General features: G+C 40.1%; 2 protein-coding genes across 3 annotated transcripts; one reads left to right on the top strand and one right to left on the bottom strand.

Moving 5' to 3' along the window:
- Positions 1-760: 760 nt before the first annotated feature.
- Positions 761-21,511, top strand: LOC133479377 (doublecortin domain-containing protein 2-like). Its single transcript, XM_061776291.1, has 9 exons — positions 761-1,327; positions 3,981-4,035; positions 7,042-7,118; positions 7,301-7,435; positions 7,978-8,127; positions 8,556-8,610; positions 8,905-9,082; positions 17,983-18,050; positions 18,191-21,511. The coding sequence occupies exons 1-9, from the start codon at positions 1,041-1,043 to the stop codon at positions 19,130-19,132; spliced, it is 1,947 nt and encodes a 648-aa protein (XP_061632275.1). The 5' UTR covers positions 761-1,040; the 3' UTR covers positions 19,133-21,511.
- On the bottom strand, positions 21,490-27,707 carry nrsn1 (neurensin 1). Of its 2 annotated transcripts, none has more exons than XM_061776298.1 (6): positions 27,561-27,707; positions 24,275-24,390; positions 24,102-24,194; positions 23,877-23,995; positions 23,439-23,626; positions 21,490-23,355 (listed from the first exon to the last, which is right to left on the bottom strand). In XM_061776298.1, exons 2-6 carry the CDS (start codon positions 24,371-24,373, stop codon positions 23,252-23,254), a joined length of 603 nt encoding a protein of 200 aa, XP_061632282.1. In that variant the 5' UTR covers positions 24,374-24,390; positions 27,561-27,707; the 3' UTR covers positions 21,490-23,251. The 2 variants fall into 2 exon arrangements, with proteins under 2 accessions (XP_061632282.1, XP_061632281.1); XM_061776297.1 differs by having other exon boundaries at positions 24,275-24,393; positions 27,561-27,700.
- Positions 27,708-27,803: the final 96 nt, after the last annotated feature.

The following is a 27,803-nucleotide window of genomic DNA, read 5'->3' as shown; positions in this document are numbered from 1 at the left end:
TCCTGAACTGTATTTTGTCTTGAGATGATTCTGACTGACTTTCACAACGTCATCATATAAAGTTACGCAGTAATTGTGCACATATACGCTTACAATGTCACATTAAAAAAAAAAATAATAATAATTCAAAAACTCATATTATTTAGATTCACCACAGAGAGTCACATATTTCCATAAAGAAATGGCATATGCTGGCATCATTCAGGTACAGTACAGTATGCTTTTTCGTACACTGTACTCTGGCACCGCCAAGTGGTTGTAAAATAGAATTACATGCATGTTAATATTTGACAAAAAGCCACTTCATACGTGACACCAATACATCATATCGCTCTTGAATTTGAATACCCAATGAGAGTGACGAAAAAGAAAATATGACATTTAAAAAAAATAAAAAATAAAATCATGTTTACAGCTGACTCTATGTTGTCAATAAATGCAACACATACAGTTGCTTGACGACAATGAAGTGTGAAGTACATGCCGTGCGCAAGCGGACAACAAAGTTGTTTTTGTCCCACTTTGGGGATGTCACTGGCAAGCGGCCACTGGGTCCCTTGATGCCTAATTAACTTTGTGTGCTGCAGGGTTGGACGCAACCTAAATGTTTTTTTTGTTGTTGTTGTTGTTCGGTGCGCAGTATTCGGGCCGCTGTGTTGCACGTGTTGGCTTAACGACGAGCCTTTTTTTTTTTTGCTCGATGCCAGACCGCATGCCGATTGCGCTCGGGAAACGTAAGGCGCGTTGCCATGGATACGTCTTCCCAACAGATGAGCTCCCGCGAGGCACTTGAGTCAAGCTGAGGCGCGTTTGGCTCTCAGTCGCAGCAACCGGCACATTATTTGTTGTCTTTGTCGCCGCTTTTGGAAATCATTTGCCATAAATGGCTTCACCGTGTTGTTTCCTCTTGTGATCATTTTCATTTTAAACCGTTTGGCCAAGATGGAATTCCTAGAAAGCCTTTTCTGATGGCTCGTAATCGCTTAGCGCGCATTTTGCATCAGACTTGATCGGAAATAAAACGACTTTTACGCACAAGGATGGGTTCGGAGAGGCCGAACTTTCTGTCCCAACCGGTGGTGAAGAACATCTTCATGTTCCGCAATGGTGACCCTTACTACGAAGCCCGCAGACTCGTGATTAACCAGAAGAGAGTGAGCAACTTTGAGATTTTACTGAGGGAGGTGACGGGGGGCATCCAGGCGCCCTTTGGAGCCGTCAGGAACATCTACACCCCGCGTGGGGGGCATCAAGTGGACTGCCTGGATAAACTTCAGAATGGGGAGCGATACGTGGCTGCTGGGAGAGAGAGATTTAAAAAGTTAGAGTAAGTAACATGATGGATTTGCTTTGGAAATGCGACAAAAAATGGAAGTCACTCATATGGCACAACCTTCTTGATCACACTGACGCTCATTTGTTTGCAAAGTGTGCCGTAAGATCACATTTGTGCTCGACCATTGTAACAAAAAAAAAAAAAAAAAAAGACAGAACTGAATCAATAAAGTGTCTTTATCTTATCTAAAAATGCGTAAATCAAAGTCAAAGTTCTGATAAAAACACAAAATTCTAAGTTCAATTAGTATTGGCAACACCACTTAGACAACGCTTTGAATGGATAGAAATCTAGTTAATGCTGCCGTCCGTTTCTCACCTGCACTAACATTTGTTTGCATTTCTTGTCCAAGTGGCGTTGGACTGTGACTTTGCTGAGTTGCAGCCGAGCTGAGTCACCGCTTTAGGCAAATCAGATCACGCGCGAGATGCGTGCATCACTGTGGTCTAAAAATAAGGGAGCTCTTGCTATGTCTAATGAGATTTGCGCTACTGAAGGCCGCAGTGCAGTGGCTCACAAGTATTAAGGTCTTTTGCTGTAAATCAAATGCGCACTATATATATATTATTTTTTTTTTATCCCCTCCTAATCAAAGCTATGAAGATTGTTTTGTGATTGTTTCATGCACTCACTTTCCCAACACCTATAGGGCATACTTTGAAATCCAATACAAAAAGCCGGAGTTGCATGGAAAAAAAATATGCGAACCCTTTGGAATGACTTTGATTTCTTGGTCATAAAATGTGGTCTGATGCTCATCTAAGTCCCAACGTTTCATTTGGTCAAAAGTTTCATTGAATTGAATTGTTTTTATTGGACGCACCTTGTAAACATTCACAGGGCTGCGTGGAAAAAGAATGTGAACCCCGATAGGCCACTGGTTCCCAACCTGAGTGCAGTTGCGCCCCAGTGCGCCACGCGAGATCGATCATCAGGGCTGCTGGAAATGATTTATGTAATTGCAAATACATCTTTGTTCATCTATCTTTGCCAGCGACGCATAGTGACAGACAAAACAATCAAATGCCCTTACATTAAATGGCGGAAGGTACAATAAACGTTGCCATTCATACAACAGAATAAGGCTTCCTGTGCGTGTATCACCTTTGCGCTTAATCAAACAGGCCAATATTTGTGAGTCAAGATTGTCATAATTTCAGTGTTCGTACCTGTTGTGGCATTTTTGTTTGGTGGTGCTCTGTGAGATTTCTCAAATTTTGAAATGGGTGCCTTGGATCATTGAAGGATGGGAAACACTGCCCGAGGCTAATGACTTCTCTGTAAATTATTCGGAGTCAGCCAACCTAGAGTCCAATCAATGTGATGAGATTGGAGGTGTTGGTTATACCTGGCCTGCCCTATAAAAAAAAAAAAAACACACACCCAAGTTTTGAGTTGGCTATTGTCAAGAAGCATTGCCTGATGTGGACCACACCTCACACAAAACGAGCTCTCAGAAGACCTACAATAAAGAATCATTATCATACATTAAGATGGAAAGGGTTACAAAAGTCTGCAATTGGCTGGCGACCGGTTCAGGGTGTAGCCCGCCTCCAGGACAACTTCGGGTAAGGTTCAAGCAGGTTTTATAGCCAATGTTTCACATGCTTTTTTACACCCTACACAATGAGTGTTTACATGTTGTGTTCAATAAAAACATGACGACAATTGTTTTTGTGGTATATGTTTAAGCAAACCGTGTTTGTCTATTGTCGTGACCCTGTTGAAGTCACATTTTATGACCAGTGTATGCAGACTTTCAGGTAATTCCATTCTAAAGGGTTGACGTATATTTTCTTGCAATTGTATATCAAAACGTCTGCCCTTACAACGATAATGTTCAGTTTTGATTGACACTACGAGAGTTAACATTAACAATAGGTTTATTATTGTGTTTGTTGTTTGCAGCGATGTAGAACTGCACTCCAGTGCACTCCTGAGAGGTAATTATAATATTTAGCCACTCAAATAATAAAGTCAGCAAAATATTGGAAAGGCCTCTGTAAAAACAACCACAATAATAAACACATTGTTAAATTAATACCGCTATGACAGCATCCCCCAAAAACTGAGCCCTCTGATTTCTGTTAAGTTTGTAGAAAGGATGATATTACGTGGATTGTTACCTAATTTGGTGGCCAAAAAGGTCAGAAAATGACCTTTTGATAAGTAAGGTTACTGCAAATCCATTTCTTAGTGAACAGATGGCTTTTCATGATGTTGGACTCACCTGCGGATAAAGTCTTGTGAATTCAAAAAAAAAAAAATAAAATCTAAAATGTAGCTTCCCATGTTGTGTGCTTACTTGAGCAACATTGCAACATAAAACAAATGTTAGAAAAATGCATTTTTGTCCACTTGTTCACATGTCATTTGCAATCAATGGCCCACATTTGTGGGATAATGTATGACATAGGAAATATTGATTCTGAAAGGAAAACCAAATAAAATACCGTATTGTATGTATCTGATAACTGATCCATTTGCTGCTACTTAGAAATTCGGTCGACATAAGTCCGGTTTTGCTGAGTCTTTGTGATATTTTCAACCCCAAATGGTGAAACAAAACACTTCATTTGACAGGAATAACTCAGAATATCTGAGATGATCACATCTATTCACTATGTACCTCTCTTGTCTGTAGTTATTTACAGATCAGCTCTAGAAAGAGAAGGCTGTTACAGTCTCTTCCACTGCAGGTAAGACAAAAACCGAGACTGTGCATATCTTATTTGCTGGGTTTATTGAGTCTAAGATGGATTCTTAGTAGGTCCACCCAACCAGTTTCCTCCTCCATTTGCGAAGTCCAGCAACAGCGAATTCTATTATTTGCGACAGGCTGATACTTCAACACTGCAGAATGTCATTCTCAAATCTATGGTGTCGGTCTCTGTTTTCATGCTTGTAATGAAACATACCATGTTGCACGGCAAATTGAGGTCTATTTTTAAACACATCCCAAGTAAAGTGTAAAGTCGGATGGATGACTTTAAACATGGTCAACCTCCAATTTGTTCAAATTTTGAAACAAAATTTGGCTCCTTAGAAAATACAAATAGGGCTAGTCCCAAACAGGGTCAAACTATGGTCATCGCAAAGCAATTATTAGCAGTGTATGCAAAAAGGAACGTTTGAACATTATTAGGAGTCATGGAAGTGTAAAAATAGGTTATCCACTGTTAAGTCAAATCAGCGATCTATTTTCAGAGATCTGCGACAGGCCGCAATTTCTGGCATATCTTGATTTTCATACAAGCGTGAGACTTGCTGCGTGTGTTTGCCAATTTGGCAGACCGTTCTGTGACAAGCTAGGTTTTCCGGCGCAGCGAGGGTGTGCCCTTGGAGATGCCCCCCGGTCGAGTGACAATTTGGTGGCAGAAAGTCGCCTGCTCAGACCACATCGAACAGCCGCTGCAGGCTAGACTGCTGGTCTAATGCAATTTTGGTGAATTTATTTGGGGCACAGTTAGACAGAGATTGCAGATAAACCAGAGATATATTTAAGCCGCCAGTGGTTATCAACGGCTCATTCTGTATTTAATACGGCTACTTGCTCACGTTGTCTGTTGCCACACCGGCTAAGAGCAGTAACAATGCTCCACTCACGCAACGGTGCCATGTCTCTGTCGAGCCTGTTATTGTGCCACATTTAATGGGCGTGAAAGGAGACGCTTTGATTGGCGGCAAAAAAGTCGGCTCCCATAATGGAGCTGCCCGCCCACTGTCGGATGGTCTACGAGATGACCGACACCGGCCTAATCTGCTCATAGTTGTGTCGACCACCGCCCCAGATTTACGCCGTTTATGAAAATCGAGCCCTCAGTCTTATTTAGACCTCCATAGAGTGACTCTCTAACATGGACTTAGTATAAAAGTGTCAATTTTATATAAAAAAAAAAAAAAAAAACACTTTTGTCATACGTGTGTCCCTAAAAGCCCCCTCTGACAGCTACTTCTGTTTGACCCAGTTTTGTATCCGCTTTGTGCATATTTGGCTAAGACCGCTCCCTTTCCTCTGATTGGTTGCCTCTGTGAAGAAGACCCACTTGTTAGAGCACGCTGGGCTCGGAAACAGAGAGGGAAGGCGGAGCTCTTCGCTAGTGACGTAGATAAAGTCGAGAAATTCGAATGACCTGATTTCAGTCCTCTCAGCAAAAGAAAAAACATCTGGAACTCAGGAATGCATGGACCACTTTAATTAATATTTTACATGTTTACTGAGGCACCACAGAGAACAATATTTCATCCCAAATTATAGAAAAAGTTGGTTTGGCAAAATATGTCCCCTTTAATAGATTTATCATGTAAATGTTGAGTCACATTGCAGATGTGTCTCCAACATCTCGTCAGATTTACCATAACAAAGCATTGCCTTATCATGTTAAATGGTAAACGGCGACACACGGTGACGCTGGAGTCTTACGGCTTTGAATGCCAGTCTGCTTACATAACATAGCCTCCAGTGTATAGTCTTCTTTTTCTCTTCTCACTTTCTTCTTCTCTTCATAATTACCAATTACAGTTTGGATCTTTTGGTGCTTACTGAGGTGTTGCTTGATATCGCAGATGACGTCACGTCACGCATTACGGCCGTTCAACATCCATAGATTTTGACATGTTTAGAGACACAATATTTTTTCCCAAAATTGTGTTGTTTTGATGAATTGTATAATTTCAGTTACAGGTTCCAGTGTATTTAAACATTAATTTAGCATCTTTGCAACTTTTAAATGTGCTCCAAAATGCTGGCTCAAACCAAGCTATCGTTTAGATCTGAGCGGGACCAAATGTTTTTTTTTTCTTGTGTCTGCTCCTTTGCAACATGTTAAGCATTCCAACTATTCTTTGTGCTCCTGCTTTAGTTTATTTTTGTATCCCCCCCCCCCCCCCCCTCCCCCCCTGCATGCAATGCGAGACAGATTTTGTTACAGAACCTTGAGTGCTTTTGGTTACTTGATTACCTGTTAACGTTAATGTAGTCAATCTTCTACACAAGGACCACAAATCCCCCACCCCCATTTAACATGGCTGATTGTGTCAATCAGTGGTAAGAGCTCTTAACTGTCTGAGTAGGTGGCAGCTGTGTTTCTTATTCTTGCAATTTCTTTGTGTTCATGGATTATTTTAAACCCTTAAAAAATCCATAGTAGTCTACCTGAAATCATGTAGATTGTACAATATAAGGTTTAGATAACTATTACCTGCAAAATGTGATAATAGTAATAGGATCCATAAGATTTAGTTTTCTGCCCTCCTATTGTACATTTTTAAGAGACACACATGCTTGTCTTGGAAATTCCTGATTAAAATGTGTTACTTGTTGTGGTTTTATCTGCATAGGAGCCAAATGTATCGTCACCGTGGGTTGCTTGGTGTTACGAGAGCAGCTGTGCCTTTTTTTATGCAATCATCACATAATATTACAGAGGACTACGTTGTAGGGATGAGGGAGTTTCTCTTGCTGTGGAAATAAAAAAAAATCGGTTTTTTTTCTCTTTGCATTAAAAAAAACCAAAATAAAGGTCTCCATATCACAAGCTTTGATATTACTTTTGGTGACCTTTATTACTATGACAAGGCCTGTTTACAATTTCTGATGGATTTTTCCCAGTTGTCTCCACAGAGCAAGTGAATGTTTACCTATTGTAATACACTGTACATATAATATTGTTATGTAACTTTCTTTTTTTTTTTTTCCTCCCCAGGCCAAACCACTTCCCCCAAATCGAATTTCTGTGTCCGCTAGGTTCTTGGAACCAATTAAGGAACCGTGTCCAATATTGTGAGTCCAGGTCCCCCTCATACAAGATGCGTAACTCTTAGTTCATGGATGTGCCGTTATAACATACCAATTCAGAAAATATAAAAATTATTGTAAACAACATTGGTCTATTATTATCACAATCTGCTGAAACCGGTCTGAAATCAGTAATTTCTGCACCATGCTTGTACTTTGGTATCCAGTGTGGTGGCAAACGGGGACACTCTGAACCCTGCAATAAGGCTGCTCATCCACCAGAGGCTGCTGTGCCAGTTTGAGAGGATCCTACAGATGATCACAGAGAAGATGGGTTTGAGAGTCCTCGGCGGTGTGAGAAGGTATTATGTATGATAAGTGCAACATGGTTTGTTTTTTCTTGATAAACAATAAGCTGTCTGTCTACGTTGTCATTCAAACTGAGCAGCGTCTGACTGACGGGACATGCCCTGGGCTAAGGAATCATTTGTAGACATATGGGCAAAAGTCTTGGGACGCATCTTTTTTTTTTTTTAAATCAGTTTGTTAACTAAAGGAGGGGACCTTGGTGGAGATGTGCAAGTCTACCTTACAGTTCTGAGGTATTTAAGTGTGAATTGTTGTATTTCCATTTGCGCCCTGAGTAGACTGAGTTCCGAAATGGATGCTTGGATGAACTAACCACCTTTGTGATAAATTAGAAGAGATGAGCCAGTCCTAGGGTCTAACACGGGTGACCTCTGACATCACAAGTAGATCTTATGAATGAGTGTACAGAAATACACATAAACCACCAATACATTTGGCCATGTACAGTTATATTTTGAATCGTGTATTTTCCTTGTTATAAATTAATTGTTGCAAAAGAGGAATCCATTGGACTGGTTCTCTCTTTCTGTGCTAGTCTTTACACTTATGAAGGCCAGCAGGTGACTGATGGCCCTCAGCTGGAGAGCGGTCAGCTTTACGTGGCCGTGGGCAGAGAGAGATTTAAGAAGCTCTCCTACACCGACCTGCTGTTCAGCAAACCTCGAGGGGCACGGCGGGTCAATGGGTAAGTGCTACACTATATGATATTATATTAGGGTAGCATGTTTTCGTGCTGGTGAATTTCTACAGTTGTTGACTGTTCACTCGGTCATGCTTCTCTCGCCGTATACAAACAGAATTCTTAAATGATACCAATTATACCTGCTTGTTTTCTTTAATTGCGTTTGAAATCACGCTGCTGTTATATGTTGTAATAATATGGCCACCGTACCTATATTTTGGAAATATTTGTGAATTGCTCTGCTTCGGTTTGTAGTGCAATTTGTAGTGCAATTTGGCAACTCCATCTGAACTTACATTTAAAAATCCCATAAATGTAACTGTAGATAAAAAGCGATAGAATAGCAATACTACTACTACCACAACTACTACTACCACTAATAGCACTACTTTTAACAATAATATTGATGACAATTGATTTTTTGTTTACAGGATGAAAATGGGCACTCTGCCACCAATCGACAGATCCCCAAAACAAAATGAAAATGTAAGAATCATGTGCTTTTTGTTTCACTAATTTCAACTCATTTTTGAGCATGAATGTTCGACGAAAAAAAAAAAAAAAAAATACAAAAACAAAGATTACAGAGGAAGATCTTCCTCTGACTGTTAAGATGGAATGTGTGTTTAACTTTAAAAAAAAAAAAAACATTTTTTTTTTTAAAGTTAATCTGGGAGAACATAAACGATCTCATTATATTAAGTTTGCCATTTTTCAGAGTCTCATTTTCAGTGTCCAGCTCCTCACAGTCAATGTAATCCTGACCTAATCTCCCTCCAGAGAAAGTCAGCGGTCCAGAGCACTGAGAGTGGCGATGGCGAGTCGAAGGCCTCGCCTCCAAACCACAATGGCGGCAGCAGGGAGAACCTGTCCTCCATCGTCAGGGAGATTTCTCAGGCCAGACTCCTCTCTCTCAGGTTGAAGAGGAGTGGACAGAGCATGACTCTCTGTGACAATGGTAATACACCTTGATCTTTGAATTCAGTTGTAGCCATGGAAAGGGTATTCGACACACGACCATTCACATTCATATTCACCCCTATGGACAAATTAGAGTCGTCATCAATTAACTTAACATGCATGTTTTGGGAAATGCCCGTCTGATGATCAAAACACGTATGACATTGATGACACAGAGGGTATTATTATTATTATTTTAAATATAGATGAATGAAGAAGAAAAAAAAAGGACTGCAGCATAAAGGGTACTTTTTCATCCAGGGCAAAGGGGCAGGTGCTTGAGCACCACCTACCGGCTATGTGTGCACATGCCTGACTAGTAATGTAGTTGTCCTATGCCAACGATGTCCTACTAGTGTGCATAAATGTCATACATGTTACAGAAATGTCCTACTGGTAGCATACAGAAAGCATTTATTCAATATCCTTTCTATCCAGTTTAAGCACAGCAGGCCAAAAGTGGCACTAGTTGTGACAAATAAATGATCTTACTACTAAGGACAAAGCTGGATGTCAAGCATTTAGAATAAATGCCCAAACGGCTTTCCGCAGCAACACTGCTCACATGTCTTGTGCAGCCTGCAATGATGTCATTGCAAGCCTTTGCAATCTTATGCAACCTGCTGCCTTCGCAAACGGCCGCTAAGTGGAGCAGTTGCTCCGCGACAGATGCTGAAAGTAGGCAACGATGACATTAAGCACTTTTACAAGAAACACATGACGTCACCTTCACTCTGCTCTCATACCGTAAATATGCCCACAATTTCCCGTTAAAGCATGCTCATTGCAAATTTACAGATAAGGGGACTTGACAGGCTTTGGCTGACCTTAGCGTGACCTCTGTTACTGCAGCAGTCACAGTAACATCCCCTTGTTGCTTGTCATAGATTCTTGCTTGTCTTCATCTTTCATCAGGCTTTTGGCATGTGAACAAATAGTGTGTGTGCGAGTATTTCTGCATTTGTAACAATCCAAACTTCTGGAAAACCTTTAAATGTGCCCCAAATCATCTTTGTACCTTTAATTGTTAGACCTGCCACCATGTAAATCTAGATGTTGCATTTCCCCTTGTGTGACCTTGACCACAGATTAGATTAAGAGACAAACATCTCAGGATACAAGACCAGACAATGGACCCAATCTTTTGAATCATTTACAGATGGTATTTTTTTTAAATGTATTTACCCTTCACTCTTTGACCTAAAGCAACAGCTAAATTTAATATTTTCCCCCCTGCCCTCATGCTGTCATTGCACATTGCAAGTGATGCTTTCTATATCCAGCAAACAATTCACATACAAAAACATCCCAAAATATATATCAACTGCAAATGTGCATTGTAGATTGCTCACTGTTGTTCACTCGATATCATGTAAACTTTTCAGGTTCAGGTGTTTAGGAGGAGTTGCTTTTATTAAGAAATCCTACCGAAAGTCCAGGCATAAAAACAAAGTCAGAAAGAGCACAGCAGGAAACGTAGAAGACAGATACAAAGAAGAAGAACAAAAGTGGTTATACTGTAGATAGAGTGCTGGATACGAGGAGCAGGGATTGTAAAATAGGAATCTGAGAAATGATAAGTAAGAAATAAGCAACTCGGAAACTTGCGCGTTGACTATATGACAGACAGGTCACTTTTTGTGCGTAATCCCATTATTCACTGTCGGTCATCTGGTGGGAACCGAGGGAATTTGGTAAAAAAAAATTAAAAAAAAATGTGGAAAGCGTGCGACTTTTCTGCTTCATTAGAGTGAACACAGATGCAAGTGACAGTGAACACGAGGAAAAGGCTGGCACGAGTGCAACAAGTCATGCAGCAAAGGTCATGGAGTGCGTCTCTCTGTCTCTCTCTCTCTCAATCTTGGAGACAACCAAACTGCAGATGCTATTATGCCATGAATAGAAATGCGGTCTTGATGGGTTTCTTTTTTTTTCCTTAAAATTTGACCATTTATTAAAGATGACAGCAGAATAAGTAAAGAGAAAGATTATTATAAGTGAGGGCACATGAGCTGTTATGAAAGGTGAACATAAAGGACTCAGATATGGAGGGGGGAATACAAGATAGGGAGAAAAGAGAGTACATGTGGAATGAAATATAATGAATAGATTAAAAAAAATACATGGCTATATTGAAGGCTAGGAGATGGGAAGGGCTTTGGATAATTGCCTATCATTTGGTTAATCTCTCAATTTCGAGTCATCAAAGCAGATATGAATTTGCCTGTGCCCCTTGCTGGGACCATATTGCTGCTCCGCAAATCAACAAAAGAGCCTGTTACTGGAAGGAGAGATCCGCACATACGGACATGATGAAGGATAGGCAAGGAAGACGAGGTGGCTGTCCACTGTTCGTTGGACTGTAAAAATAATGGATTTTTTCTTTTCTTCAGTCTCTTCTGAACATGACTGCCATTGCTCAAAATTCAATTCACCCTCAAGGCAAGGAGACAATAATTTGAAATTTGGACTAAAAATAATGGATTAAAAATCATTTTAATGATACATGGTGGTGTTTTATATATTGCCGCTGTCCTACGACAATGATGACAATATTAGCCAATATTCCAAACTGAAAAGTCTAATAATATATACCATAACCTAATACATAAAACAAGTACATAAGGAAAATCTTTAGATTTAATGACTTTTTTTAAATTTTATTTTACAAAACAACCTCAGATTTCTTGAGAAAAAAAACTTCATTTTTTCATCTACATGTGTGCATTAGAACTGATCACACAATTGTCAGACACAAAACTTGTCATAGTTATTTGGAACTTTAAAATATAGTAATTTAAAATTAAATCAACTTATTAAGACCAAGGAATCATTACAATTCCATTTTCTGTATGAGCATAATAATTCTCAAAATTATCCTTCGTCCCCACTACCAAAATTTCTTATGTATTTTTTCACTTTCAAATTCATCCTGCGGGCCGGATTGTACCTCCGAGTGGGTTGGTTTTGGCCCGCGGGCCATATGTTTGGAAAAGTCACTGACCTGACAGTTTTTTTTCCTAACTTGGCATACATCAATAATGCACACCATGCTATAATCCTTTGCAATTAAGAGTTGGGGTTAGGAGTTAGGGTTAAGAAATTAGTCCATTCGAAAATATTGTAAAAAGTGTTTATTTATTTAACGAACATAATTTTGTGCTTGTACAGTACAGACTTTCGCTTCTTTAGGTTTGACACTTTATTGTTGTTTTTTTGTGTTTCATAATTCATAAATGCTAACTAATAAATGAATAACACTTCAAAACTGCTTAATAGTGAACATATGACAACTTTGCAAATAAAGGAGGTGAGCTGCTCGAGACCCAGTAACTCATAGTCCAAGGTCTTCTTTGCGGCAGAATCTTTTTTTCCCTCTCTTTTAGAATATTACAGCCCCTTTGTGTCAAACCTTTTGGAGGTAGTGGAGGTGTAGAGTGATTTTCAAATAGAGCCAGGTACATCAGGGCCAGCATTGAAGCCTTAAGGGTATTCACTCACACAAAACCTCATGTTCTGAAAAGCCAGCTGCCTCCTTTTCATGTACGAGGCTCCGTCTTTTAATACAGCAGGAACAAATTCAATTTACCGAATGTCACATGATGGTGCACCATTATGTCCACTTATGTTATTTCCCTTCCCAGTCAAGGATGGGCATCAAAGTTTGAAGGTGAGATTAAGGCCGCGTTCACAGCAAAACATGACAGTATTTTCAAAACTTTAAAAACATGTATTGGACTGTTGTCCGCATGGAAACTTGAAAACAGACACTAGTCATCATGAAAAACAATGAAACATTTTTGTTTATTTTTTTTTTTTCAGAGGCGTTACATTATAGTGTGAAATTCACTGTTTTTTATTTTTTATTTTTAAATTGATACAGACAGAACCCCTTTTCCTCAATTAGCAATTTTTTTTTTTTTTTTACATAGTTTTTCTACAAATGTATCCTGTTTGCTTTGTTAAAAAGATATTGGCACTGGCACATACTTGACTGCCTGCGAATGCACAATTTAATCATTGTTACTGTAAAAAACAGAAAAACAAAAACAGTAAAATGCCGGACTGTTACTGTTTTGAAAGTCATTCCATTTAAATTGTCATGTAAAATCTCGTTTTTTAGACTTGTCCCAAAAACTGTGTGCATGCCTGTGTACACGTCATCTAGCCAGATCAACCCAGTACTTCTGGTGTCATAGAAGGCGATGCTGCCAGGGAGAATTATCCATGTTAGCATATGTATCTATAATGCCTGTCAGAGCAAAAGAGCACTGGGGGACAGGAGCATGTGCACAAAGGCAAATATGCTGTGATGGAGTCAAAAAGAGGATCAGTAGCTAAAGGATGAGGGATGGCAACATTGAAATGATTTATTTTTTTCCCCGTTGCACACATCATTTTAAGGGATTGTGTGAGCAACATGTTATTTTTGTGTAATGTGTGACCTGTGTGTGTGTGCTTTTCACATTTGTGGAAAAATGGCCATGCTTCCATATCGCCTCCTTTATTTGGGGCCTCTCATCTCGCCTTTTTACTGCAGCAGGAAAAAGGTTCTTTATGACCCTTTGATGCAGGATTAGGGGATTAAAGTGCGGTGTGGCAGCACTAATCTGGCACATTTATCTGTTAACAAGTGTTTCAGCAGCGACATATAAGGGTGCTAACTGTGACATGCAGAGTGTAGCATCTGACACTTTCACAGGCGCACATTTTCCTCACGTCTGTCATTTTAAATCCAAGCTGCTTTGCACAGCTCACAGAAACACATCGAATTTGCAAGGTATCAGCGCAGAATGTATAAACTAAAGGGCAAAATGTTGCAAATGTTTATATCACGTCATGTATCGCATAGAGCTGAATTGTGGAGCAGAAGGGCTCATACGAGGTGTGTCAGAGACGTTTCAGGACTGAACCCAAACTCCAAAACTACGAGTTTTACCTTTCAGTTTGGGTCAGACGGTCTCCAAAGACATCCTGCAGTGTTTGCTTCATTCAGTGCGTGAGAAGAGGTGAGAGTTGCGGCACGACAAACTCATGGCGCCACGCCTGCTCACAATGCCCTGAGCATCTGACACTTCCTGGCTGAGAAGAACATCACCGTGCTGGAGCAATCTCCCTGCAACCTCAACCTCTTTCCCGACATCGAGATGGCCTTGAGGACGTAGCTCTGTTGGATCCCCCAAGAATCCACCCGGGAGCGCATGAAGGCGTAACAGAGAAGGCTGGGAAAGTGTGTAAGACGCCTGGGGTTTTACTTCAAAGGGGAAAACTTGTCATTTGTAGTTTGGATTCAAAATATTTTGTGACACACCTCGTATGCATGTACGTAAATAGTGTTTTCATATTTAAAAACGAAATTTCTACCAGGCAGCCCTTGTCATGTTGAATAATAATCACTCGCGGGAGAATTCAGCAGATAAAATTGTGCATTAGGTCCAATTGAAGTGCCGCATCAAAATGCTCAATTTTAATTGACACTGTCTTAAAGTATTAACAGAAATAAAAGTTCACCCCATCCAGCGCAGCTCTACCAAGGCTAAAAGGTCATGAGGGTCGTGGGTGAGGTCGAGCCGAGCTGACTGTGGGCGAGCTGGCCACGCGTAGATAAAAAAAATGTTCACACACTTTTCACAACAATTTAGCGAACACGCATATTTTGGGAATGTTGGAGGAAGCTGGAGTACCTAAAAAAAAAAAAGGTGTTAAGAACTGGGCCATGTTGCATCCCCTAGCAATATGTCTGCAAAAATCAAGCTGCTTTGCAACAAAACAAACACACATAGTCATGCCTTTCAACATCACAGGATCGAACTTGGTAGAAGAAAGAAAAATACATTTAATTGTTTAATTAAACTTTGAGTTAAGAATATAATTTTTTTCTTTCTCATATTTTTTTCTGCTTATTTTTTGTTGTTGCGCAAAACAATGCAATGTTAGGAATATGATCGAATTTAACTAATGATAGACAGAACGATAGAGCGTGAACTTTAAAACAGCCTAACCCTAAATTACGAGATGTGCTGAAGGTGCTCATTATTTCATGTATTACATTCTTATGAAGTACTGCTCATGTAATAAAATTCAACAGGCCTTAGGTGTGTTTGAGAGAGACTATAACAGATGGGGCAGCCAATCCATCAGAAAATATATCCAGCAGATGGATTATTTTTTTTTTTTCCCTCAGCATGTCAAATTGATATAAACAAGCTAAGAGTCTCTCATGGATTCAGGCTATACTCTCATTAAATGTTTTAACAGGACTATGGTTAGTGAAAGGAGCCCCACTTGCTGAGTGGCAACGTTTCTTAATTGCCATTCAGAGCTGGCGCTCATGTTGTTTTACACGTTACCATAACTCAGCTACGTGCTTGGTGAAGGAATCCAACTGGGCGTAAATAAGAAATATACTTTGCGCTGCGTGATGATAAGAAGTGCGGAGTGATTTAGATTCATTAAGCGCTACATCAAGACGTCAGTGTGTTAACTGTGAGGCTAAAGTGATAAATGTAGAATTGGCTTTTTTTATTTTTTTTCCCAATAAAGTTGCATCACTGCTCGTAAAAGCAATATGGACAGTGGAACATAAAGTCGAACAGAATCCATATGGGGATTCATTTCTCCTTAAACTGTCATACACCTAAAAAAAAAAAAAAAGAAAGAAAAGTTAACTATTTTAAGTACCGTATTTTCACGACCTTCGAATGGTGACTTGAGACGCTTCTCCCGGCTGTTCTTTGCTCATTAATCCACTGCTCGAGGTGGTCTTCCAACTCGGCCCACCTCGCCTTGTTCCCCGCGTTTTGTTTTTCTTTTTTTTCCGCGCGGAAACTCAGCGTCGTCGTCTTGACTTGGCGAAGCTTGTTTTCCTTGCGAACCATGGATTCGTTGATCTTGAATTCTCCTGCGGCTGCTCGATTCCCATGTTCCTCCGCGTAACTGATAGCTTGCAGTTTAAACTGTGCTTCGTAAGCGTGTCTCTTCGTAGGAGCCATTTTCGGGGGTCTTTAGCCAAACCGATGTTGTTTTGCACAATGCAAACCACGGCACTATATACCTACTGGGGGCGTGGCTTTAGCGTCCTCCTTCACGCACCCTTCCCCTGTCCTCAGCTTATAAGGCGCCCCGTCCATTTTGGAGAAAATGTAAGACTTTTAAGTGCGCCTTATTGTCGTGAAAATACAGTAGTAAAAGTTTGACATTTGATGTTACGCTGCATCCTTAAAAGCATAATTTGACACTAGAATACTCAAATCTTGTTTTCCCTTCACAAAGGGTTTGTCTGTCATTATTTTGTTACCAAAAAAATTTGTTTTGTTTTAAGCGAGTGATTATATCTGTCAAAAGTGAATGGCACGCAGCAACCAACTACATCTCATGTCAATGAAAAACAAGGTTTTACTCAATCAAGAGCTCATCAAATATACATTGATGTTCCGCGCTGATTTATGACGTAATATGCTTTTGAATGACAACGAAAGATAAAGAAACACAGACGCAGCTTCAATCCAAATGTACGAAGTATATCACTGCATGTTATTAATGATCCTATTTTTGGAAACCTGCTTTTCATAGCACTTAGCTGCTCATCCACAGCTTCCTTCAGCCACTCAACCATTGGGCTCTTGCTCAATAGATGAACGGAATGTATTTCCATAAAATAATATCCATGAGATCTGTTCTTATTCCCATAATGTTTCAGTTTAGCATTTGGAAGTCTTCTAATCTCGTTTGCACTTGCGCTGTTAACTGAAGTAAAGCACTCCAACGAACATTTCTTTTAATGATTACTTGAAATGAGCAAATCAGTGTCTTGCTGCTGTTGTGTTGCATTGTGATGTCTTTATTCAGTCTGGACTTTAAGTGGCTCAGGCAGGAAAAATTGGACGGCCGCTTGCACTGGGAGTTTTTATTTGTATTTTATTTTTGTAAACGTTGCTCATTATGACGCAACAAGACTTTTTTTCTGGTGACTTTAAGGGCTAAAGGAAATCCACACACACACATTATCAATAATAGCAAGAGTGAAAGGAAGCGGAATCTGCAAATGAAACCAATATCAATGAAATATGATCTAAAATCCAACAAGTTGTGGTCAGGATTTTGTCAAATCATTGAGGTGGATTTTTTTAAGCACTTGCCGTAAGAAGCTAATATTCCTAATTGGAAAAAAATGATTTACAACCAAAGCAAGTGATTTGTCGTCGCCATGGAAATAACACTTTTGTCCTCATTTCTCAAGTCAGTAAACTATCAGCGTGATTTGTATGTGGATCGATGATTGGTGCTTTAACATGAAGGGAAAATGCCTTTATTTATACCGTACGTATAAGTGGGAGGTAAGATATCAGGAAATGTTGTGACATTGTTATTTAGTATGCGTGAGTTGTGATCCTTCCCCTATGAGCTTTTAAAGATGTTCCCGATTCCATTGTCTGGACAAGTTGTTTACTCGCATGAACACAAGCAGAGTGTTTTCCTGAAGACCACCAGGTGTCCCTCTTGTGCTGTGTTTGCACAAACCTTAAAGTCAATTACACTACCGGTACCTGAGAAAGATTTGATTTAATTTGACGGTTGATGATGTTCAGGATTGATGGACCCTTGAAATGGACTGAAGAACATGGGCTATGTGGCCTCAAATGTAGTCGTAGAAAACAGCAATTACACTACACAACTGGGCTTAGGAGGTTTTATTAAGTGGCTCTTGGCTGGCAGTTTGGAACATTATCACTGGTTGGATTCGTTATCATGTTGAAATAATTTGGATTACTTTTCGTTGTTTCTGTTTCTATATCTAAGAAAACAGTAATTCGTCCAGATGAAATTGTTGGCTCGATGTTAACATCTGACGTCTTTTAATAATAATAAAAAAAAATTTGCTCACCTTTTTCTCCCCAGATGACTTAGATTCCAAAACTGATGATGGAAATGCTGATGTTAAATCCCCGGACCAGTCAACTCAAGAGGTACAGTTTTGACCGGAGTACAATGATTTTTTTTATTTTTTTTTTTAATACATCATGCTACTGGGCAGCCATCAGCTGATGTGTAAGCTATTATGCGTTTTTGATTTAAGAGACACAAACCATCTCCGTTGTGTTGCCAGGACCTTGCATCAGATGATACCAAATCATCAGAGGAGAATGGCGAAAAGGCTGAAGAGAAGGACGAGGCCCCTGTTGAAAATACCGCCAAAAATGACGCTTCAGTCAGCCAAGAACAAAAGGCAGATAGGGAGACAAACAGTTTCACAAGAGGAGGTGCAGAAGAGGAAAATGAAGCAGCAAAGAATGAAAATGAATGTGAAGCAACGGCAGTGTCTGAAGAGCAGGCAGAGGACGTAAAAGAAGTGAAAGACGAACTCGTGGATGCAAGTAAGGGGGCCTCGAATGAGAATTGGGCGACGCCAGATGAGAGTTGGAGTGAGGAAAAGAAGGTTGCAGAGGAGAGTGAGGCGGCGGCAAATGTCAGTAAGAATGTTTCAGATGACAACGAGGATGAGATTTCAGACGGACAAAAGGAGGAGAACCCCGATGAGTGTAAGGGGGAAGTCGCTAATGAGAGTAAAGACGAGGTTGCCGACGGCAGAAGGGTTGAGCTCACAGATAAGGTTTCAGATGAGAGTGAGGATGACGGCGGAGAGGACTTTGCCGATGAGAGCAAGGATCAGGGGACCGATGAGAGGAAGGCTGAAGTTGGAGATGAGGTTGCCAATGAGAGGAAGAATGAGGATGCCAACGAGCGTACCGGTGAGAGGACGGATGAAGGTACCAATGAGAATAAGGACGAGGTTGCCAATGGGAGTAGGGAGGAGGTTACCGATAAGGCTCCAAATGAGAGTAACGAAGAGGTTGCAAATGAGAGTAGGGAGGAGGTTGCAGATGAGGCTAAGGATGAGACTCCAGCTGAGAATAATTCAGTTACATCTTCTGCAGGTGACCAAATAACTGGGCATTCAAACAACATAAATGGAGATACCGAAGAAGGTCAAAAGGAGGGAAATGATGCCAAAGGCAGCCTTGATATCCAGGACAGTGGTAATGATTAGAAAGAAAAACAATGATGTAGTCTGATAATTAGACCAAAGAAACGATGATAGGAGTACCAATATTTAGGAAACAGAGCTGAGGACCAAATTTCAATCTCAAGATTCCACATCAAATAGAGATCAAGTGTATGAAGTTTTGGGATCGACATAAAACCAGTAAGGAAAAGGAGGAAAACTCACAAAAGACATCAGATTCGTTTTATAAAAGGATTCAACATTTTACAAGAAAGAAACACAAAACATTAGATCTTGGAGTAGCTTCTCGACTGAAAACCATTCAAATTTATTTAACATCAAATATGTCTTCATTGTAGCGGCGTAGCATTGCAGTGAAATATTCAACTTTCTGTTCATGTATCAAGGGTAAACTTGTGTTGGATTAATGAGGAATTAAAACTGATTAACAAACTATACAATGACACTGTACGCATGAAACATTTGCGCTACATGACTGTATGATAATGTCATCTGAATGCATTCTTATTAAAACCGTTAAACCAGGTTGTCTAGTTTCATCCCAATGTGATTTTATGGACGACGTCAGTAAACATTGACGGTTGGTTGGATGTGGAACCTGGTTACCACAATGGACTGCAGTTGGTCAATAACCATTGTTATTTCCCCTCGAGAATAACTACGACATGATTGGAAAAGCTTTGTGCTAGCGCTTCAAGAGAGTCAAAAGACATTTTAAGTTTTCAAGGCCCCACATTAAACATGTTTGAAGTGATTTTCAAATGACGGAAAACTCCAGTACTTACATTTGTGCCAGCGTCGTTTTCAAGACTGAGCGGTGAGACTCTTGAGAAAAAATGTGTCATGGTCTGTTTTTGTGTAGATTATACGGTATTTTGTTTTGTTTCATGTTTTGTCTTGTTTTCCTGAGTCCCATGTTCTTGTCTTGCTGGTTCTGGTTAGCCCTCTTCCTCGAGTCTACCAATCAGCTCCCTCCAGTCACTCGTGTCTTGTCCAGGTGTGCCTCGTTGTCTGGTCAGCTTGTATTCAGTTCCCTGGTTTCTTTCAGTCTGTGTCTGTTCATTGATGTAGTTGTGAGCTGTGTTAATCGTGTTTACTTTTGTGGTGAGTTTATTCCCTCAGTTTTTCTTTTTTCTTCTTCTTTTGTTACTTTGAGCCTTGTTTTTCTGGACTTTGATGATTTAATGTTTTGATTTCAATGGATTCCCTGCTGGACCTTTTTTGGTTTTATAATTTGGATTTTATTTTTTTCCCGCCTTGCCTCCCTGTTTCCCTTCAGCTTTTTGCCTTCATCACGAAAACCTTCATTCGTCACATGAGAACATTCAAATTAGGACACACTTTTCAAATTTGGGCATAGTTGTTGTGGTTTTCCCACCTCAAAGAGTTAGTAAATATTGATATATTTATTTTGCTAACATTTATTTGACTTTTTTTTTTTTTTTTAACCACTGTTTATGTACAAACAGTTGCTACATAGTTTTTTTTTTGTTTGTTTGTTTTTAATGTTTAACCTCATCATCATTATGTGAGCAATATAATAATTAAGTGTACTGCTGCCCTTAATGATGAATTTGCATTTCACAGTGTGTTACATCAAGGTCATTTGCATATATAAATTTGCTGCCCTTTTGGGCATGAAAAATGTTCATGTTATTGTAACTTGTGGAAAGATGCAGACACGCCAAGCACATTCTTTATTCCCTAATCAGACGCAACAACCTTCCCCAAATGCACTCAATGGAAGGGTGTTAATTAATGACCTCCATTGTGCAATTAAACTTGCTTTATTATTCCCATCACATGAATTAATATAATATGATATGGAGGAAATTATATATTTGTTTAAATGACTGGTTGCCTTGTAATCCAACGAAACATTGCTGACATAGAATGGAATACAATTGTATTATTAGGTTGTATGCGGGTGATGGCTTCACTTTCTCTCATCAGCAAGTTTTCTTGATTTGGCATCCATACAATATAAGACTCCAAGTGTGTGTGAGTCATGAGTGTGCAGGTGTGTGTGTGTGTGTGTGTGTGTGTGTGGTGATGGTTGTGTCTCCATGACTCACTTCTGACCGCTCAAGGTGATCGTCCTCTGGGTGCTATTTCTGGATCTGTCATTAATTTCCTCCTATCTGGTCCAGTCGTCCCCTTTCAGTGTGTGCACATGTGGGTGTATTAATGAGGCCTCAAAGAGCACACTTATCATCCCATACATCGACTTTCTAACTGACCCTGCTGATGGATTACAGTGAACACTGTACTCTACACTAATTAAAGCAGCTCACGTACATCATGTTAGAGTTGTACTCGTAAAAGTAAAATAATTGTAAAGTTGGTTTAAATAATATATAAACAGAGAGAGAGAGAGAGAGCAAAGTTTTCCAATTTTATAATTTGGCATAAATGTGAATACAGTTTTATACAACATTGGCCAGCATATTCAGTTTTTATTATGTTTGAAAATAGATATACTACATTGTGGATATTGACTGCAGTTGATCTTTATGCGTTATAATTCCCTTGGAGAATACAGTTACATCAGGAGACACACTGGATGTTAAATAAAGTTACATAGATTAAACCTTGAGTAAAATTTTTCTTGAGAGAACAAATATCTTATTTGTGAATTTCAGCCTTTGGACAGCAAAAGGAGGAAACCAAACGCACAATTCACAGCATGAGACTACTAGTGAGCACATTTATTGATCACCTGCTAACTCAACTCTCACTCAACCTTTTAAAATCTTGCTTTCTGCATTTTGAACAGTAGGATTGCAGCTGACTTGTGATGGGGTAACATTTGAAAATATTGATCATATAGCTTTGTGTTTTGTGTGTGGTGAAAAAAAACGTTTGCTAACAAAGAAAATGGAGAGGGGTTGTGGTAGCAACGGAACTGCTAGTAAAAGGTCAATTTACATTCATATTTTCATTGCTTATGCAAGTTTGCTGGAGGGTCCTACACCAGTGATGCACAAAATAAAAATAAAAAAAATGAATCAAGAAACACAATTGTGACCATTGTATTATTCCTCTAATCCAGGATAACACAAAAAGAAAATTTTGAGGTGCAAAACAGCTCCAGCCCGGTCGTCATGGTAACGTCAAACCGGCCTTGTATTATAGATTGGCACAGAGTGAGCAGTGGCTGGTTTGCATGAGACCAGACAGCACGGCCAAACACTTTAAATTCCACTGAAATGCACAAACTATTAAATCGAGGTGAAATGTTATCTAGCATCCGTTGTTTGAGAGTCCCTGCTGTAACCCAAGTAGATTATGGCAGAAATTGTTTTTCAAAAGTAAAATAACTCAACACTTCCATGATGGCTGACTGATGAGAAATGTCCAAATCTGTGCTGTTTAATTGACAGACTGGGTTGTGTAAGTTTGACCTAACCCCTCCAATGTAGCTTTCTTCAGGCCGTCTGGTTTTGGTTACTCATCCTCTCAGTGGTTTTACTCAAGAAGACAAGGAGAAGATTTCAGACTCTCAAGTGTGTCCTTACTGGATCATCTTATTTGCACTAATGATACACAATTATCTAACACAGATTGTAATGAGACTCAAAGTTTCTTATTGTCACATGTAGACAGTATAGTGCTGGTGATTTTATGAGCCTACTGAAGATTTTTGTATTGTGCAGCTGTGATTGGTTAGTGCGCCCAGTGCTTTGAGCATTGGGAAATGGCAGCTCAGCATTAATGATGCGTGCTGCCGCTCAGCTCCCCTCCGGCAGCGCCACATTCCTCTTCGACACATTGTGAATCCACTTAAAAGAAAAATGTTGACTTGTTCAGAGGCTGTGTTCTATTGATTTGTTCTTGGGTTACTTTCTTTGTCTTGCTTCAATTATTATATTTTTTTTTTTGAAGGCTAGAGCTCACGACCTTGATGTGTTTAGTCTGGTATGAAGCTGATACACATGAAATGTCAACTTTGCAATCTTAGAAATGTTTTTGTCGAACAACAGCGAGAAGAGTTGACCCAATACGTCATGTAAGCTGATCTTTTACGTGATAACGTGTCTGCATTCATGGACAATACACGCAGTCTACTCACTCGAAGGCTGCACAGTACACAGCCATCATTCAGCCAAGAAATTATATTTTCCCCTTTCAACCAGACTGCTGTCAGGTTTCTGACTTTGGGTTTACCGGTTGGATGTTTTGGACCTTGGAAAGTGTAACTGGCACCTTTCCCTCCCCAGGGGTTGGTGCTCTCGTGATGGGGGTACCTGTGACAAAAGCGTACTTGCTGTGTTAGTTTCAACCCCATTTCAAACAATAGTGTGTCTCTTGGTGAAGAACTTGACCTTACCGACTGTTGAATGCAAATCAGCCAGCCGCTCTTTAAACTTTTGCTGCAGATATAATTCCTCTTTGGAGTAGCTTTTGGCAAACACAGACAGCAGGAGACCCACAGCCACGGAGGTGCCTCCCACACAGAACAGCACGGCCCCGGTTAGCTTGCAAACATCCAGCGCGCGGTTAAAACTGACTGCCTGGCTGTTGAAGAACAAGACGTGTGGCGATGTCACGCAAAAATCCAGACTGAATCTTATCATATCTCAGTAAGTAAGTAAATACTGTTGACATTTTGTATTTAGTATGTTGCTATAGTAAGACTCGTGTTGCCTTATTAATTTGCTGTTCACGCCTGTTGATGCATATTAGCACTGCATACTTTTATGTCGGAGCCAGTGTAACACAAATGCCATAAAACTTTGAATCATTTGTTCCCTCAGGCACGGCGTACCTGTCCACAAAGAGAAGATCCTCTTCACCAAATGCTTCAATCCTAGCCGGAGTAGCATAGCCCACGACGTTGACAGTCAGGCCTGCAAACAAGATCACGGTGCCAAACGCGAGACAGACCTGAGGTTGGAAAAAAAACAAAGGGGAAATATTTGCAGGTAGTATTTAGTTTGTAATGTAACAGCAGTGAATGTTGAGGGATGAGCAAACTGATGGTTAATCCCACCTTCCAGAGTAAAGAGCTCCACCTGCTAGGCGATCTCTGAATCTGAAAATCTTCATCACGTTCCCAGATGGAGGCTGTGCACTCCTCATAAAACTGGATGACAGAGACGTATATTATCTTTATTTTCCAAGCCAAATTGCCCTTGCGCTTTCTCGTGAGGAAAGACGCTCTACCTGGTGTAAGTAGGAGCGGACGCCGTACTGCTGGCAGTTCCCGCTGACTTGGGCTTGCTCGCCGTTTTCCGACCCACAGATCTCTGAGCAAGACGCCATCCTTCACATCAGTCTGCCTGCTTGAACAAACACAAAGAAACGCATGAATGAAGCCACCCACACAGTTTAACACACATCTCCATATAATACATTTATGCATTCATAAACACATTTACCTCCCACAGACTCACATAAAGTTATATAACACGTTGACGCGACACATGCAAACGTGTAATGAAGCAATGGTCTGTTCTCATTTATTGAGAAAAGAGCCTTGCACTATTCCACCCTTTGCAGTATTGTATAAACCTAAAGAAGAGCGTGCTGACATGTGCTGTATTTTTTTTATTTGTTTTTCTCCTTCGGACAAATAAATGAAATCAGAGGTTGAACGAGATGTTCGTCGCTGTCCCTGAAATGTTGGACAATTCTCTGCTTTCAACTCGTTTTCTGTTCCAGCACAGCTCCAGAAAGTCCAATACAGTAGAGATTATCATATCTATAAAATTTCAAATTTAATTTGCATGTTTACATAAATACTGCACCCACCAGTTTCTGTATGCTAAATTGTCATTTTGTATTTCCTAATGTCAAACTATTCAAGTCAATTTTTATTTATGAATCCAATTCATGACGGATGTTATATCGTTTTTTTTTTTTTTTTTTTTTTCCATTTGAAGGAAACAAACTTGGCGGCACGGTGGCCGACTGGTTAGAGCGTCAGCCTCACAGTTCTGAGGTGCGGGGTTCAATCCCCGTCCCCGCCTGTGTGGAGTTTGCATGTTCTCCCCGTGCCTGCGTGGGTTTTCTCCGGGCACTCCGGTTTCCTCCCACATCCCAAAAACATGCATTAATTGGAGACTCTAAATTGCCCGTAGGCATGACTGTGAGTGCGAATGGTTGTTTGTTTCTATGTGTCCTGCGATTGGCTGGCAACCAGTTCAGGGTGTACCCCGCCCCCTGCCCGATGACAGCTGGGATAGGCTCCAGCACGCCCGCGACCCTAGTGAGGTGATGCGGCTCAGAAAATGGATGGATGGATGGATGGAAACAAACTTAACTCTCGACTATTGGGGGATATCCTTCTGTCTTTGTTAAAGAGTCGATCATTAGGTTAGATTACACGCCCAACTGTGTACAGTAATACCCTCGGCAATCTCACTGTATTTCATGACTCACTACCTTCACACATAAACGAGAATAATGAGGTTTCATGGTTTTTTTTTTGTCAGCTTCCATGGGCTCTCATCTGCTGTCTCTGTTGAACTGTAACCACATTAGATGGAGTAACACCACAGAATGGGTGATCAAATATTGATACCAGGTCTCATAAAAAAATTTTTTTTTCTATTTCCCGGCCAAAATGAACCAAGTAATCCCAAAATATTAGCTTTTGTTTGATGTGATATTACTCAATTGTAAGATTTTACTGGATTCATGCAAAGGTTTGTTATAATCTAGAACAAATCACAACAAACACATTAAATCAATTTAAGCAAATGGGAAATAGCTAACTCGGGTATATATATATATATATATATATATATATAATTGAAATTCTGATCATTTAAATCTGATCCAAAGCAGCTGCAATAGGAGTGGCAGGAGGACATTACTTTTTGACTGTCAATTGATCCCTACAAAAAAAAAAGAAAAAAAAGCAGAGATGGATGCCTCATTGCATGGGACTAACAGCATTAGACAATTCTAATGAGCGTAGCCCATTTGTCTTTAACAGCGTGCAAGTGACAAAAGATTGTTCAATTGACGTACAGAAGGCGACCATGCATGTTTTTGGAATGCGGAAGAAAACTAAAGTGCCCGGAAAATAAACCACAAACAGGCACAAACTCCAGACACGAAGGCAGGAGCCTGGATTTGAACCCACAACCTTTGAACTGCGAGGCAGATGTGCTCACCAGCTCCCATTTCTAAAAAGGAAGAAGACTTGTTTTTTTTTTATTATTTTCATGTTTTTAAGATCGTTTCAATGCCGTGGCAAGTGGTGGCAAAAGTACTCACGAAATACAGAGACAGAAAAATAGAGCACTGATTCAACTCCTGTACTTCCAAGTAGAAAGTTTGAAATAAACTTAACTACAAAATTTAAAAATTTGTTTTACCGTCAATTCTATAACCATTTTGATAACTTGGCGCAATGGAAAAAAAAATAACACGATGAGCTTGCTCGCGAATGCTATCAAAACGTGTTTCATGGCTAAAGTTGTGAAATAACTATGATGCTAAATTCGGTAATGATAACTAACAACTGGAAAAATACAATCTACATGGAGGTAAAAAATCACACCAGAAAGTTTGTGATTTTTAAGAGGCCACAAGACTCAGCACATTCGACACAAATCATCACTCTTGTGGCCGACAAAATCCAACAGTTCTCTTAAATATGGCCGTGGATGGGTAATATCTTGCTTCTCCCAATCTGTCACTGTCGTTATTGGTTCATTTTCTTTTCTTTTCTTTTTTCTGCCCGAAAAGACCCCAAGATTACAATCTCGATCTCACCTCTTCTTATTTAGTCTTTTAAAAGTAAGGAGTAGAATTATAGATATTGGTTTTTAAACGTAGGGAGTACAAGTAAAAAAAAAAAAGTCGTCAGAAGATAAATACCACGCTAAAGTACAGACACCTGCAAAATCCACTGAAGTAGAATCACCAAGTTCTTGGACTTCCTTACCATTTGCATGCAGCATTTTTCTGTGAGCTGGCCTTGGTGCTGAACGCCATGACGTCAGCCTGAAAACACCAACGACGTAATCTGTGACGCTGGTCTGAGAACAGACCTCCAGCGTGCGTCCTCCCGACCCCCAGGAGACATAAATAGACCACACGATACGCGCCTTTCAATTCCATTGACAATGATTAGATTTGGACCAAATCCGGTCGACTGACTGAGACTCCCCGGCAAGCAGAAAGAAAGACATCGGCATTTTTTTTCCCGTTTTTTTTTTTTTTTTTTTTTTTTTTTTTAGACCAAGTTTTATTTCATTTGATATACTCAGATTCCGACTCTTGAATTCAATGCACGAAGTAACAGCACACACATTGAAAGCGGACATTTTTCGCCAACACATACGCAAGAACCAGATGTGGACGACATGATTGGGGTGCGCTTATTTTCTCGGATGGACACGCGCGCGTCGACGACGTCGTGAGCAAGAGCGACGGTCAAATGTGCACGGAGGTCGCTTGGAAAATGACCATTTTCCAAACTGAAAGAGCAATTTACCTGATTAGCAGCACGGAGAGCGATCACTCGCTGCTGCTGCTGCTGCTCGCTCAGCCGGCTCCCATCACTCCAAAGTCAACTCTCTCTCTCTCTCTCTCTCGCTCTCTCTCTCTCGCTCGCTCGATGATTCAGGCGGTATGGTGTCTACTGCGCATGCGCCAGCTCCATGACAACATCATGATTTAGAGGCGTATATAAATAACCAGGCAATGACTGGAGAAGCCTGGCAGGAACACGCGTTGA

The sequence above is a fragment of the Phyllopteryx taeniolatus genome, chromosome 6, assembly GCF_024500385.1.
Source record: "Phyllopteryx taeniolatus isolate TA_2022b chromosome 6, UOR_Ptae_1.2, whole genome shotgun sequence".
In the NCBI taxonomy this organism is placed as follows: Eukaryota; Metazoa; Chordata; class Actinopteri; order Syngnathiformes; family Syngnathidae; genus Phyllopteryx; species Phyllopteryx taeniolatus.
The sequence above is the reverse complement of the archived record's forward strand: the minus strand, read 5'-3'. Positions and strand labels throughout refer to the sequence as shown.

What these genes read in the sequence shown, in the direction of transcription:
- LOC133479377 (XM_061776291.1), top strand. Translation starts at nt 1,041, where the DNA reads ATGGGTTCGGAGAGGCCGAACTTTCTGTCCCAACCGGTGGTGAAGAAC. An exon ending in GGGGCACGGCGGGTCAATGG is followed by an intron (nt 8,128 to 8,555) that starts GTAAGTGCTACA and finishes TTTTGTTTACAG; the next exon opens with GATGAAAATGGGCACTCTGC. An exon ending in CGGACCAGTCAACTCAAGAG is followed by an intron (nt 18,051 to 18,190) that starts GTACAGTTTTGA and finishes TTGTGTTGCCAG; the next exon opens with GACCTTGCATCAGATGATAC.
- nrsn1 (XM_061776298.1), bottom strand. Translation starts at nt 24,373, where the DNA reads ATGGCGTCTTGCTCAGAGATCTGTGGGTCGGAAAACGGCGAGCAAGCC. An exon ending in GGAGCTCTTTACTCTGGAAG is followed by an intron (nt 23,996 to 24,101) that starts GTGGGATTAACC and finishes TTCCAACCTCAG; the next exon opens with GTCTGTCTCGCGTTTGGCAC. An exon ending in TGATTTGCATTCAACAGTCG is followed by an intron (nt 23,356 to 23,438) that starts GTAAGGTCAAGT and finishes CTTTTGTCACAG; the next exon opens with GTACCCCCATCACGAGAGCA.